The 15,151-nt window shown below is 37.1% G+C and overlaps 1 protein-coding gene across 1 annotated transcript in view; it reads left to right on the forward strand.

Annotated features, from left to right (window-relative positions):
• The first annotated feature begins 205 nt into the window (after positions 1-205).
• Positions 206-15,151, forward strand: part of LOC128028689 (dedicator of cytokinesis protein 10) — a 109,479-nt gene continuing 94,533 nt past the window's right edge. The window contains exon 1 of the mRNA XM_052615975.1: positions 206-347. Coding sequence (XP_052471935.1) covers positions 240-347 — 108 coding nt within the window. The 5' untranslated portion in view covers positions 206-239. The remainder of the gene's footprint in view (positions 348-15,151) is intronic.

The raw sequence follows: 15,151 nt of genomic DNA on the forward strand, positions 1-15,151 counted from the left end.
GACCCTGTCAGACTTGGCATTGTTGTTTCATCGATACTAATGCCTGGAAATGATTTGAAAATCATCTGTATGATAGCTGAGTAAACCGAGCCCTGCCCACCGCGCCGAGGTGAAGCTGCTGAGCGGAACAGACAGAGAGATAAAAGATGCGTTGAATCTTTCGGTTTCGGCGCGATTAACCACTTCATGGATTCGTAGCACATACTGCAGATTGAAGCTCCGGATGTACCGATGAAGAAATGGCAGCGGAATCGACCCGGAGATTTACGAGAAGCCTCCTGAAGCCGGGAAACGCAGCAGAGATTCGGCACACCGGGTCTAACGCAGTGAGGAGCGCTACTGTACCGGTGAGACGAGCGGACAGTGACGGAGCGCGCGCGGGTTACTCTGACACTGTTCACTGGACACACTGCAGCTGTGTAAAGAGAACAGCAGTGTGATCCACAATAAAGGGAAAAAGATCTATTCAGTCGAGCATTGTATTTCTCATGCTGTGGTCATATGCGAGGCAATTCTGCGGCGAACGATTTAAGTTGTAAATGCTAGGTTGGTGTCTGTGAATGATTGGGCTTCTGTTAGCGGATTGTGTCTTACTTGGAATTTTGAAACTTTTTTCCAAAAATAAAAATAAACGTCTCGTTTTCGTATGAAATGAGCTTTGCAAGCTTAGTGACTTGTCTCAGAGGAACGTATCGCAGTGGTTCCAGCTCTGGTCTTCCTCCTCAATCCAGCACACTTTGGACTTCTTATGACACACACACTTCAAATCTCGGAGTTAATGAGTTGATGTGCGTTTGATTAAGATGTCATCTGAAGTGTGCAGTGCTCTGGGAGTTTCAGGACCGAGGTTGGGAAGCACTGCTGATAAATAGAGGATGTGCTTTGTTGATTGGATACAGTGACATGGTTTGATGAGACGACTACAGTAGCCTATTATTGATTTGTGATAATTCTAGCCTCTTTCAGTAATGCATTTCTATAACTATTAGGAGCATGTAATTGCCATTTACAAAATTTCAACTCTGAAGTAATCAGCCATAATAATTTTGTATTGCATTACTTGTTTTGGTTACACTTTATTTTAAGGTGTCCTGGTTACAGTGTACATATACATTTAGGTACTGAGTAATATTAATGAACTATATGTACTTACTATAGGGTTAATTGTATGTAATTATGCATAATTAATTGTTAGCCTACTATAAGATGTGTCATCATAGAGTGATTTCATTATGGTGATTCATGCTGTAGGTTAAATACAAATGTTAACATGGTATAATACTGCATTTGTGCCCTCTTCAACATAGTCCTAAAAAGCACCTGCTGATAGAATGTGATTGTGTTGCAGTGTCAGCCTTAAATGTCAACATTCTAAACTAGTGTGGCCTTTATTTGTAATATTGCTGTTTTAAGGTTACACTTGAATCAGCTACAAAACACATGCATAGATAATGAATTATAGCCACTTTGATGCCATGTAGGAATTGAGAATGAATGATCAACTCTACTGTATAGGTTTAAAATAATATTTGCAATATTTATGAGAAATTTGACTACAGGTGACACTGGTGGCACACTGTGTTGCTCTGTCCATAATATTTTTTCATTGTACTAATAAGAAAGATGTCACAGTCACAAGCTATCAGATGAAGTCAGCGAAGTAAGAGATTGTTTTGCAGAAGAAATCAGTGCAGTTTCTGTTTGTTTGTTGTGTGTGTGTGTGTGTGTTATACTGTGCTCTTGAAGGAATAGAATAGAAACTGAAAACTTAGTAGATCAGTGGTACCCAACCATTTTGCATGTGTACTGAATCAAACACACTTGTTTTCAACTCATCCCAAACGACCTGGTCTGGACTGGTCTCATTGATCTTGTGTAAAAATCTTATCTAGAATTTGTAGTTTGAGTTTTATTGAATGAGCTCCCAGTGACCTATAGCCTGGACTCCAGACCTATAAACATACAATGCTGAGCTGCTTCTGAAGCTAAATCTATTTCTTTAGCCTTCAACCTTTGCTGTTATTGCCGCTTCTTCAAGAGCAAATAAAAATGACAATTTCTGTGTATTTCATGAAAAGGCAAAGAAAACTTATCCACAGTTGTCCAGAATGCACAGGCTGTCATTATTGTGTGTCTGTAGATGAATGGGTGTTGATATGCGTGCAGTAGATGTTAGGGTTGGGCCGATAGATGATGCAATCGTCCATCGCTGATGGCTGATAGAAATCACAATATTGCGCCGGCAAGATTATATGTTTGTCAGTGATACTGAGGATCTGCAAATCATTCGCCATCGTCCTCAGTCATCTCTCCTTACACCGTGTCTACACCGGACGCAGCAGTTGTGTGGCGCCACGCCGTATCAGCTAAAGACTTTCTACATTAGACACAACAAAGCAACAGTTGAAAATCATTTGAATTTTGTGTCAGCACGTCATAAACAAAATGCAGCAGCAGTTTACTGTCAGGGATTTGTAGTGTCACACTGCGCCGCATCCAGTGTAGACAGGGCCAAGTAGGTATCGCTGCAGCCCGGAGACCTCCAAGTGGGAGGAGCTTTTGCCGCAAGTGGGCTGGACTTCACGGAGACCTCCAAGTGGGAGGAGCTTTTGCCGCGAGTGGGCGGGACTTTACAAATGTGCGGAGTTTAAGCGGAAATTTCAAATTGCGTCATTGCCCGGGTGCGCGCGAATGAGGATGGCATAAAGTAGTGATACTAATGAAAAACAGATTTATTGTTTTTCATTGTAGCTAGTTTACATTTTATTAACAAGAGGTTGTTATTTAATTTTGTGACAACTGCAAACATTCAAGTATATTAAATTATATTAATTTCATAATTACATCAGTTTCAAGAAAATGAATGAGTAATTTAGAGCAATTAAATGTTTACTGTATGTTAATGTTTTTTTAATGCAAGTTTGAAATCTGAGGGAGAATTATATTGTTTAGATTGTTACAACCCCCTTGGCCCTAGGTGAAACAGCATTACAAAAGGCCACACGTGGAAGTACATTTTACAAATAAACATTTAATAAAAAAAAAAAAAAAAAAAATCTAAATAGTAATTCAAGAATTAATAATAATAAAAAAAAAAAAACATTCCAAGACTTTAAGAGGAAAATATTAATGGTACTAAAGCCCAATTTAGTACCATTCTTTTCTCCATCTCCTTTTTATCACCAAATCAATCACAGGTAACACTCCACACCATTAAAAATTCAAGTTTTATTTGTTATATGACATGCAAAAAGCAGTGAAATGTAGGTCTGGCATACTCTTTAGACTGTGCAAAAAATAAGAGAAAATTTAAATACAAATAATGAAACAACAGGAAAAAAATAAAAAGTTTTTTTTTTTGGGAGATAATTAAATACAAATAATGAAATATACACAATATACTGTATTAAACTTCTACACAGATGATTTGTAGAGATGCTACACAGAAACTGCTACACAGATGATGTGCAGAGATGTAAACAATGTGCAGTGAGGATGAAATGCCTAGTTAGGTTGTGTCAAAAAAGCGCAGTGTGCAGAGAGTTATTGGGTAGCTCTAAACAATCAGTCTATAAAGTTCAGTGTGTTTAATGTCCATGTTTAGTAGTCTGATAGCATGAGGGAAGAAACTCCTCCTGAGCCTCTCTGTTTTTGTCATCAGACTGCAGAAGCGTCTGCCTGACTGTAGCAGATGGGTTGGTGGGGTCTTTAAGGATCTAAACAGCCCTAGATTTACATCTTCTGGTGTGGATGTCTTGCAGAGAGGGGAGAGATGTTCTGGAGATGCGTTCAGCTACTCTTTGCAGGGCATTTGAAGGTACTTGAAGCTGCTCACTCTCTCCACTGGGGTCCCGTTAATGATGATTGGAGTAGATCCGCTGCTGCCTCAAATAGAAAAGTTATTGTAAAATATTATTACAATTTACAATATGACTGTTTCTACTGCATTTCTGAACAAATAAATGAAGGGCTGGTGAGCATCAGACTTCAAAACCATAACAAAATCTGTCCAACCCCATACTGTCTGGTAGAATAGATATTTAAGGAACCTGAGGTTTTAACCTGCTTGATTTTTATCAGCATTGGAACACTTTGCTGCTGCTTTCACTCCAAGGCTATGGATTATATGTTTACTGGAATGAAGTGTCATTAGTCACTCAGTCAACATTCAGTCCAATGACATCCTAAAATAATTCACTGTTGACAAGTTAACATTAACTAAAGTACAATGCACATTTATGTGAGACGTCCACAGAATGTAATGTCATTTACATTCCATCATTTGTCTTTTAGGACAGTCTCTGACCATACCCCTGGAGCAATTTTAGGGACAAGCGCTGTTGCAAATGTCCACCTTTAAAGTATGAACATAATTTATCCACACAAAGATAGAGTTGTTCCGATTCCGATACTAGTATCGGAAATATCTCCGATACCACAACAAATTCTGGCATCGGCATCGGCGAGTACATGAACCCATATACCGATCCGATACCATTTTCTTAAAAAAGACCTAGTTATGACCGCAAGCTTTGCCTAACCGCTGCACGGTTCTTCTTCGCTGCTCAAAATGCATTGAAAACACAGGAAGTTGTGCTGTGTTGCCACAAGCAACCCCTGTTTAGAGCAGCGAAGAAGAAATGAAAACGCGTTAGCAGCCCTTATCTATATATGACTGGATCACTCATCACATTCTAAACTGCCAAAACACAGTGAAGCCGCTACTATATTATAGATCAGTGGTTAGCAGTATGTCTCTGTAGTACCGGTAGTTACAGACTCTCGAGTATATTCAGTACCGGCAGCTGCGTTCAGTCGCTTCAGTCAAAGCGCAGGGCTCCAGACAGTAGCCGAATATATACTAGTGTCTGTGAATATTAAACTGCAAAATACTATTTAAATATTACTCCCGCAAAATCTACATCTCTGTGGGTGACTGGCACAGATGCGCGAGAGCTCGCTGTTTTGTAGTCTCTGCTGTGTGTCATGAGGACACGAACGCATAAACCGTCACTTCATGAGAATTTACCGTTTCATTTGAGAATACTGTCATATCATAAACACAGACACTCAAAGATCTTCATGGCAGCCCATTAAAATAAATGTTTGGTTTACATGAGTAAATTGACAATATATAAAGCTACTGTTGTAGCCTACAGTAATAATAATACGTCTCTATAATAATAATAATTATGCCTAGATGGTTGCTTGTTTTTTACTTGTTTTGTTGTAAAGAGATTATCTGATTAATAGATCTTTTTTGTTGCAGTTTTTTTATACAGTTATATTGTAAAACTTAAATACCTTTTTTAGTTTGCGGTGTTAGATTTTTGGCTGCATTTGAAGTTCTTTTTTGCATAAGAAAATAAATAATACTGTCAAATTCATGTTAGATAATAAAAATACTGTAATAAATACAGTAGTTCACCATGTATTTGTTCATGTTTTATTGAGGGATCTGTCTGAAGCACACCATAAAAAAATTCTAGCAATTTACACAGGGCTAGTAGTATATACAGCTGTATATACAGATACACACCCAGGTATCGGATCAGTACTCGGTATCGGCCGATACCCTGAGCCCAGGTATCGGAATCGGTATCGGGAAGAGAAAAAGGGTATCGGAACATCTCTACACAAAGACCCACCCACACACAAACATTAGTCAAAATTCTTCAGACACAATAAATTACACATCTTGATTCATAGAAAGAACAAGAAAAAGGTGGAAAGAACAAAAAAATTGTTCAATTCCTTTGGGTTTGCAGAGAGAGGCGGTAACCAGGTCATTGAAATTTTACTTCTGGCCACCCAGACTTGAACTTTCTGTAACACAAAGTTTACACATAATGTTTTTGTTTGTTGGTGTTTCCTACAATGACAAAATTATAGGCTACTGTTGATATGTAATGCATGGTAGTGGACACGGCCGTTATCTTCATATATCCACTGTTATGATTATTAAATTGAAAAATTAATTTGGTAATTAAACCAAATGTTTCAATTGCATTACATTATTTGGATTAACGTTACACGTAAAAATAGATAACATTTTAAAAATATAACAGCAGGTTTTGAAACAATGACCAGCTTTGTTAAAGTCAAGGATTATCAGTTAGGTGTTGTAACTAAGACTCATTCTTATGGAACACTGTACTAAATCTATTAATAGTTATTGATCGCTTAAATATCAGTGCAGTTATAATACATAGGCCTACATATTTTACGTAACGTTAGTCACAATACCCGCTTATGGTCTTCAGTGTCCATAATCTGCAGCGTAAATCCTAAATATGTATTGCAGAAATATTTAGCACAAAAGGGTAACAGACACAATAAAGATGTAATTTATCTGTGCTGCTAATGCTGTTTTAACGTGCTCTCTGAATAATCGTAAATGTGAGTTTTGAAGGTAAAAATTGCACATGAATGTCCTCCCATTTTCAAACTTGAATGCAGTGAGCTTGTAATCATGATTTAACTACGTCAATACTAAAACATCAACTGCCAATATACTGCACTTTTTCACAACTTGTAATACATTGTACAACTCTAAACTTACCCCTTCAAATTCCTCTTTCTTGACGCTGAAAAGCCTTGGGAAGGTGACGTCGTTTTTTTTTTTTTTTTTTTTTGGTGGGTGGGGATTTGCAGCGTGCATTAACCCCATGACATTAAATAAATCAATCAAAAGACTCTGGAGGTTTGTACAGCCCACTTGGAGCTGAAGTCCCACCCATTTGGAGCTGACCCGCCCATTTGGAGCTGGCTCCGACCTCCGTTTATACCCATCTCGACAGGGCCGGCGCGTGCCTATAGGCGAACTAGGCAGCCGCCTAGGGCGGCAGCTCAGCCAGGGCGGCAAGAGAGAGAGAAGGCGCGAGAGAGGGAGAGAGAAGGAGAGAGAGAGATAATTATTAATTTATTTGTTTGTTTGATGTGCTTAAATTCATCTGTGAAAAAGGGATGAAAAACTATTTTCCAAATGTTTTGCAGCATTGAGAGTGCTTCTCACTCTCCCTGTCACTGTGAGATCTGGAGAAAACGCAGTTTCTCAAAGATTAAACTGATAAAAAATTATCTCCGAAGTTAAACTCGAGGACGCAATCAAAGCGTTTGCCGCTGCGAAAGCCCGACGCGCACGCTTCTGAAATGTAGGTGTGTGAATGTGTGTATCAGTCAATAAAAAATCTAAACCTCCAGTTTTGTGAGCTAAAGAGTTGTGTGCATATGTTTAGTTTTATTCTGTACACTATCTATTAGCATAAAACTGAAATTATACGCAGCTGTTGCATTGTGTCCCTTTTCACCTTTTTGCAGAATGAAAAAAAAACTCTGAAAACATGCTTGCACGTTTTTATTTTAGTGTAATTTCATAGATAAAAAAAAGTTTTTTACATGCATCTTAAGGATCCCTAATTGTGAATGTGAGGTGGGGGCTGCACGATTGTGCTCTGCCTAGAGCGGCATTTGAGCTTGCGCCGGCCCTGAGTGTACACTGTAAAACCCGACAAGTTAACTTAACTCAAATCGTTTGAGTAAACCAATTGCCTTGACTGTAATACCCGACAAGTAAACTTAACTCAAACGGTTTGAGTAAACAGATATCCTTAAGTTATGTTAACTCAAACTGTTTGAGGAAACCAATTGCCTTAAACCATTTAAGTTGAAAAAACTAACAGTTATGAGTACTCTGAACTTAATTCAGTTGAGTTCACTGAAAGAAGATATACATTGCAATTAAGTAATTAAGTGATTAATTGAGCTTTAGTGATGAACACCTGCTGTTAACAAACAGAATTACTGAAGAAAAGAGAGAAAGGAACAACAGCTGATTCAGACACAGCCTCACTCAAACCTGACAAGTTATGTTAACTCAAACCTTTTGAGGAAACTGATTGCCTTAAACCATTTAAGTTGAAAAAACTAACAGTTATGAGTACTCTGAACTTAATTCAGTTGAGTTCATTAAAAGAAGATATACATTGCAATTAAGTAATTAAGTGATTAACTGAGTGATAATTGAGCATTAGTGATGAACAGCTGCTGTTAACAAACAGAATCACTGAAGAAAAGAGAAACACAAGAACTACTACAACTGACTTCAGACACAGCCTTAGATGAAATCAACTGAAATAAAATACATGAAATCTCTCAAGATCTGATTAAACAACCCCACAAACAGCATCACCAGCTCCACTTATTAATAACCAGACTGACTTTATTTCTGTCAGACGTCTACAGAAGATCTTATTGAGAATGAACTAAGGTTTAGATGTTGATTTATTGTTTCATTTGAAGTAACCATGTTAGAGATCAGTGTCTGCTTTAGTTGGGCTCTTGACCCTTGATTTCTGTCTTAGTCTTTTCTCTGGCTGTTATAACCATGTGTTTCTAAAACATATTTGTTGTAACTCAAAAGCCCAGAAGAGAAGCCATCAGGTGTTAACCTGTAACTAGGTGTAGGTTGTTTTACTTTATATAGGTGATGATAATTATTCATTATTATTCACAATTACTGATCTGTACGGAATCTAATCTCTGATGAAGTAGATGTTATGTAATTAGTAGAAGTGGACCTAATAAAAGTGACACTAAGAGCCAGTGATTCTGTGACAATCAGTTAATATAAAAATGACTTCATAAACATTTTGTACACATTTGTCTTCTATGCCAGTAACTGGTCAAACACAGACATCAATAATCAGAATATGAACCTCAACAATGGTGACAAAAAAACATGCTGCAATGCATGCTGGGTACTATTGTAGTACAAAACTCATCCATGGCTCCCAGCATGCTCTGCAGCATTTTTTTTTTTTTTTTTATGTTCACCATTGTTGAGGTTCATATTCTGATTATTGATGTCTGTGTGTGACAAATTGACACCATAGAAGACCACACTGTTTGGAAAGTCTTTGTATTAACCGATTATTACAGAACCACTGGCTCTTAGAATCATTTACTATAATCAAATTACACAACACATATTGCATCAGAGATTAGACTCCCAGCAGTTCAATAATTGATGATTATCATCACCAATATAAAGTATAACAACCTACACCTAGGTACAGGTTAACACTTGATGGCATTTCTTCTGGTCTATTGAGTTACAACAAATGTGTTTTAGAAACACACGGTTATAACAGCCAGAGAAAAGACTAAGACAGAAATCAAGGGTCAAGAGCCCAACTAAAGCAAACACTGATCTCTAACATGGTTACTTCAAATGAAACAATAAATCAACATCTAAACCTTAGTTCATTCTCAATAAGATCTTCTGTAGACGTCTGACAGAAATAAAGTCAGTCTGGTTATTAATAAGTGGAGCTGGTGATGCTGTTTGTGGGGTTGTTTAATCAGATCTTGAGAGATTTCATGTATTTTATTTCAGTTGATTTCATCTAAGTCTGTCTCTGAAGTCAGTTGTAGTAGTTCTTGTGTTTCTCTTTTCTTCAGTGATTCTGTTTGTTAACAGCAGCTGTTCATCACTAATTCTCAATCAGCACTTAGTTAATCACTTAATTACTTGAATGCAACGTTTTAAACTTACAGGGTTTAAATCAAGGCATTCTGTTTACTCAAATGGTTTGAGTTAAGTTTACTTGTCGGGTTTTACAGTGTAGACAGCATCACTGATTATAATGTCTAAATAAGTTTTATACAGCAAATAACACCAAATATAGGTAAATCCACGGACAACAGGCAGGACGAATGTTAAGATTCAATATATTGGTAAAGACCAATATTTCTGATGATTTATTGGCGTGAAGTTATGTGCACAATGACAAACAGGAGTGCAACATTCTCAAAAAACAATAAGCAGAGTGGACTGCCATAACAATGCAAAACATTTACTGCAGGCTTCAAAATGTCTGTGTTTAAGATTAGAAATGTCAACAACAACAAAACATCGCATACGTAGGCGATTCTAGCCCGAATCTGTATCTGTATGCATGAGATTGTCTGAATACCGGCAGAATTCACATTTCTGTTGTAAAAAGAGAAACACTGTGCAGAAGTATTATTTGCTGTTATGCGTGTGTGTCCGAAGCTGCAGCTGCTGTGTAACGCGTGTCCCAAAAAAAAGAAAAAAAGAAAAACTGGACGTGCTCCGAGAGTTAAAATCTATTTCCTATTCTCGTTTTCGAAACTTTATGCAATAGACAGTCCCTCCAGAAAAACGCGATTATGCGATCGCATGATTTAATGCATAATCAGGCAAAGGCCGCATATTTATGCGGGGTCGCATTTTTTCAAATACGCCGCTATTTTGCCGCATAAATTGACGATTTCAGAAAGCAAAATATGTGAGGTTAGCATGATTTCATAATCATGATTTTCATAAATTCGTTGCAAAAACTCATATATTAGCAGAAAGTTGAAAAATTTGAACTGAACATCATCTGCAAACCCCGTGGTGAAACCAGGGTGAAACTTGAAGCGTGCAAATCATTCTTATTTGCCAACAAAAATCAGCGCAAAAGAATGCGCGAAGCAGTTTCCCTGCCAGTTGTTTGTTACATGACAGTAGAGCCAAATTATATTGCGAGAACTTGCGAAAACTGCAGTTTGATGAAATAGAGAAAAAAAGGTGATTCTCCCAACACCCCCTTCTCACTAGGCTACTAAACACTGTTGTAGTTTCATTCAGAAGTTGATGCAACTTTACAGTTGTAAGATTGCACTTTTTTGTTACAGAACGGTACCAAAAACTTACGGTTGTAATTATATTAGTAGTATGTAAAATAATTTACATTGCAGTAAGAGATTGCAACTTAAATATTCTGTGATTTAGTATGCTCGCTTATCATAGGAAGTAATAAGAAATCACTCTTTACATTAAGGTAGTAGCCTAGTGAGAAAAAGGTGTTGGGGGAATCACCTTTTTTCTCTTTTTCATCAAACTGCAGTTTTTGCAAGTTCACGCAATTTCATTGCATAAAATTGCAAAAATATCCCACATATTCCATCGCATTTTAAGAAAACGTGCCGCGAAATCAAGGATTTTTGCCCGCAACAATCACAAAAAAAGTCTGTGTTTTTCTGGAGGGACTGAATAGATTTTCGAACATAGTGACAGTCGACACGGTCGAGGTTTTAGACTAGACGGGAGAAGGGATGGGAAAAGATCAGGGCACAGTTTTTCCAAAACTTCGTGCCAAATTAAAGCGGTGTCGAGCTGTTTAAATGAATTTTTTAGATGTATTATTGTGCCCGAACCCATATGACGTTGAACATTTTGTTTACTGCAGCCACAGCCATCATTACAAAGCGTGAACAGTTGACTCTGACTGAGAGTCTGAGGCGAAGCGAACACACAGGCCATAGTGCGACATCCGTGTAAACATAGATGACGCCACCGGGTTTTTTTTTTAAGACAGAATGTAGCCTTCATTTGTATGTAGGCCTAGGCAATTTATATATTTACAATACTTACTAAAATATAATTAATATTATTTTATTGCTTTTGTATTAGTTGTTTGAAGAGTAAAAAAAAAAAATTGGTCGGTCTTAACGCAAATGTACAACCGGCAAGTCGGTCGGACTAAAAGCAAAAAAAAATAATAATAATAATAATTGAGTCTGTCCTAAATTGAAAGGGTTGCTCGGGTTATGGTTAAAGGGGGTGAAATGCTCGTTTTCACTCAATATCCTGTTAATCTTCATAACTCCAAAAAGTCTTGAGTTTAATTATATTTATAAGAGAAAGATAGTCTGTACCGTTTTTTCCCGGAAAAACACGAGCGCCTGGAGGCGTGACGTGTGGGCGGAGCTAAAGAATCACGAGCGCGAGTAAGCTTTTGCGTTGAGAGCGTTTGGAAGCTGTGACATTACCTTGATGAAAAAAAAACATCATCCAAAACAAACCATGGCTAACAGTCAGATACAGCGTATATATATGATCCAGAATCAGATCCAGAGGCTGAAATTTAACAAGAGCAGCAGCAGCAATGACGTCTCTATGTGGTATGTACTGAAACTGTATATATTTGCTTAGCGGTTTTGGAAAATGACTAAGTTCCACTTTAGGTGTACATGTGGAAAGTGCAGTTTGATGACAACATCGTATGTTGTTTACTTGATGTGCTTACGCGCCGATAGCTAAGTTAACAACACAGAGATATTTGAAGCAGTTTTACTCACCGCCTGCGGTTCCAACACACGATCGTGACCCTTTTTCTTTGGGACTGCATTATCCTTAAGAAATAAACGATACGCAAATCCGTCGTCAAACTGGGCCTTGTTTGTAAAACAAGCATCTTCGAAATGCAGGGAACAAACAAAAACACTTGCACAACTCCGTTGATGCTCTGTAAAAATAAACTCCATCCACTGGTCCCTTAATGCTGTTTTTTTTTTGGTAATCTGTGCAGGGTTGTCTTGCCCTGGCAACCAAAAACACACTCCTTTTGTGACATTTCGGTCTCTCGCTCTGATCAGTGAATGTCTCTGCTATACGGGAGCGCGCGCTCTCAGAAATACTCCTTCAAACGTACAACTTAATTTTTGAAACTTTGTCCATGTTTAGCATGGGAATCCAACTCTTTAACAGTGTAAAAAACTCAGTATGCATGAAATAGCATTTCACCACCCCTTTAAACAAGAATATTTTGAAGGATAGCCCCATCGCAATGTTTCACTGTAGACATCTTCTGATGCCAAATTTCAAGACATCGCCCAATCCTAGTTGTTGAACAGTAGCATGTCATCATCCTTATCATTGTCTTCAACGTTTATATCTATTTTTCTTCTCCTTGTTGTCCTATTGTGAAAAAGACCAGAACAGCATGAATTGGGTTAAAGATTAGATAGTGGCAGTATGAATGGTTTAGTGATGGTTGGATCAGCATAGCCATCCTGTTCTTCAGCCAAATGTATATGATAATCGTAAAGAATAGGCAAAAAAAATTAGATTACAGTAGGGCACTTACTATGGAACATAGTGTGGCCAGTTTGGAAACAAAGGATCATGTCACACATGTCATCAGTTGATCTTGTATATACCTGATATAAGGGGATGTGATATTGACAAAAATATATCTCTGTATTTTCAGGGATTAAGTCAATAATGATAATTAACTATATTTTGAGTGTGTGTGTTTTTTTTGTTGGTACCTTGGCTAGTTCAGGCCTTTCATAGACAGCTGACTCTCAAAGCTTTTCATATTCATCATATATTATTCACATCTTTGCTCTAATTAGTTTCCAACAATGACATAAATTAACTCTCTTGTTAAGATGCCTTATTAAATCGTATTCCTGGGGATTTAATCAATACATTCAATTAGAATAATAAAATGCTATAGGGCTGGAACCAATCAAATGAAACTAATATTCACAGAATTCATTTTTGCACTGCAGGGGTGTTTTAGAATTGTTTAAATGCAGTTCAGAGGTAGTATGGATGCAATCGGTGCAATTATAATTGCATAAACGATTAAGGTTATTGGATTTATATTTAATTCTTATTTTTTTTATATATTAAACTAAAATATTTTATATACCGTATTTTCCAGACTATAAGTCACACTTTTTTTCATAGTTTGGCTGGTCCTGCGTGAATTAATTTGACATGAACCAAGAGAAATGAACCAATAGAAAACATTACCGTCTCCATAGAGGGCGCTCTATGCTGCTCAGTGCTCCTGTAGTCTACACCGAAGATATAGTGCCCTCTCGCGGCTGGAAACGGTAATGTTTTCTCTTGGTTCTTGATTCTAAATGAATGCGACTTATAGTCCAGTGCGACTTATATATGTTTTTTTCCATGACGTATTTTTGGACTGATGCAACTTATACTCAGGTGTGACTTATAGTCCAAAAAATACGGTACTATGTAAATTTTAGACCTCTAGCAGTTAAAACCTGTTAACCTGCACTTGTACGGTAGTGTACATAACTCTCTTTGTTTGCACGTGTCAATGTTTATGAGTAAATTAAATGAAATGGGACAACTTTAATCTTTACAAACTATGTATCATTATAAAGATCTAAGCCTCAAGCATCGAGGACAGATCGCTGTTTTCAATGGAAAGCTTATTAAGAATGTATTTGCCAAATTTTTGTAAGCAGTACACATAAAAACAGGAAGAATGAAAATGCAGTACAAACCAGATCCATCGTAATAACGAGTCATAAACACATCCACAGCTGAAAATCCCAGTTTAGTTAGAAAGGTAAGGGTCCACTGAACGACATCTCATGAAGCACGTTTAGTCCATCTAAGCAATAACATTGTAATATGGATCATAATTCCTTTGTTTAAGTTTTATTTCTTCAGCGACAGAACTGTTTGTGTCCGTTATGGAATAACTCACGGTCGGAAACTGCGTCTTAGTAGTAAAAAATTGCATGGTTTTGAAGCGCACAGTGTCACAAACAGAATGAGACAATCCACAAAGAAAAAGTGAAAGATAGGCAAAAGATAGTTTATTTGAATTTGGCGCTAACTCGTGACGCGCTCTGACGCACCTGTCAGCTGATGGAGGCGGAACATATATCGATCGCCTTTTTCTTTGTTTGTTTCATTTTTCAAAATTTTTCATACATGTGTGAGTGTGTTTTATGTTGAATGTGCCTGTATCTGAATGATTACCATCTGTTTAAGTAAAAATCAGCCCAAATAAGCTCGCTATTACTGTGTAATCGCAGCTATCAATGTACACAGAATCTATATGAATAGAGAGTGATTATTGACTTTATGGCGCATTTATATGATTACCATCTCTGTAACTGGCCATCAGCACATCAGCACTTAATAATTGACTAAATGACCAAAACTCATTGTAAAAGCTGAAATTCTAGCAATCTCAGGATGTTTTGTAATTGGCATACATAGTTAAACCTTTTTTTTTTCTTATTTTTGCTTACTCAAATAATTCTTATTGTATCTTTCTAGAGGTCAAATAAATATTTTATATGATGTCTAAGTTTCTGTCTATAGCTTTATAATTGAAAAACTGTACAGTGCTATGTTTAATGATTAAAATAGTTTGTAGGGTAAATATTTTTTAGACAGTCTAAGAAAAATGGTTGCAGGAATCAAATTTTTCATGATATCTTCTTCAGATTTGAAATATAAACTTATGAGGCATGTGACTTTTAACACATTACTTTTCTAGATTGCTCCAGAACTGATTTCATG

Source organism: Carassius gibelio, chromosome A15 (genome assembly GCF_023724105.1).
Source record: "Carassius gibelio isolate Cgi1373 ecotype wild population from Czech Republic chromosome A15, carGib1.2-hapl.c, whole genome shotgun sequence".
Classification (NCBI taxonomy): Eukaryota; Metazoa; Chordata; class Actinopteri; order Cypriniformes; family Cyprinidae; genus Carassius; species Carassius gibelio.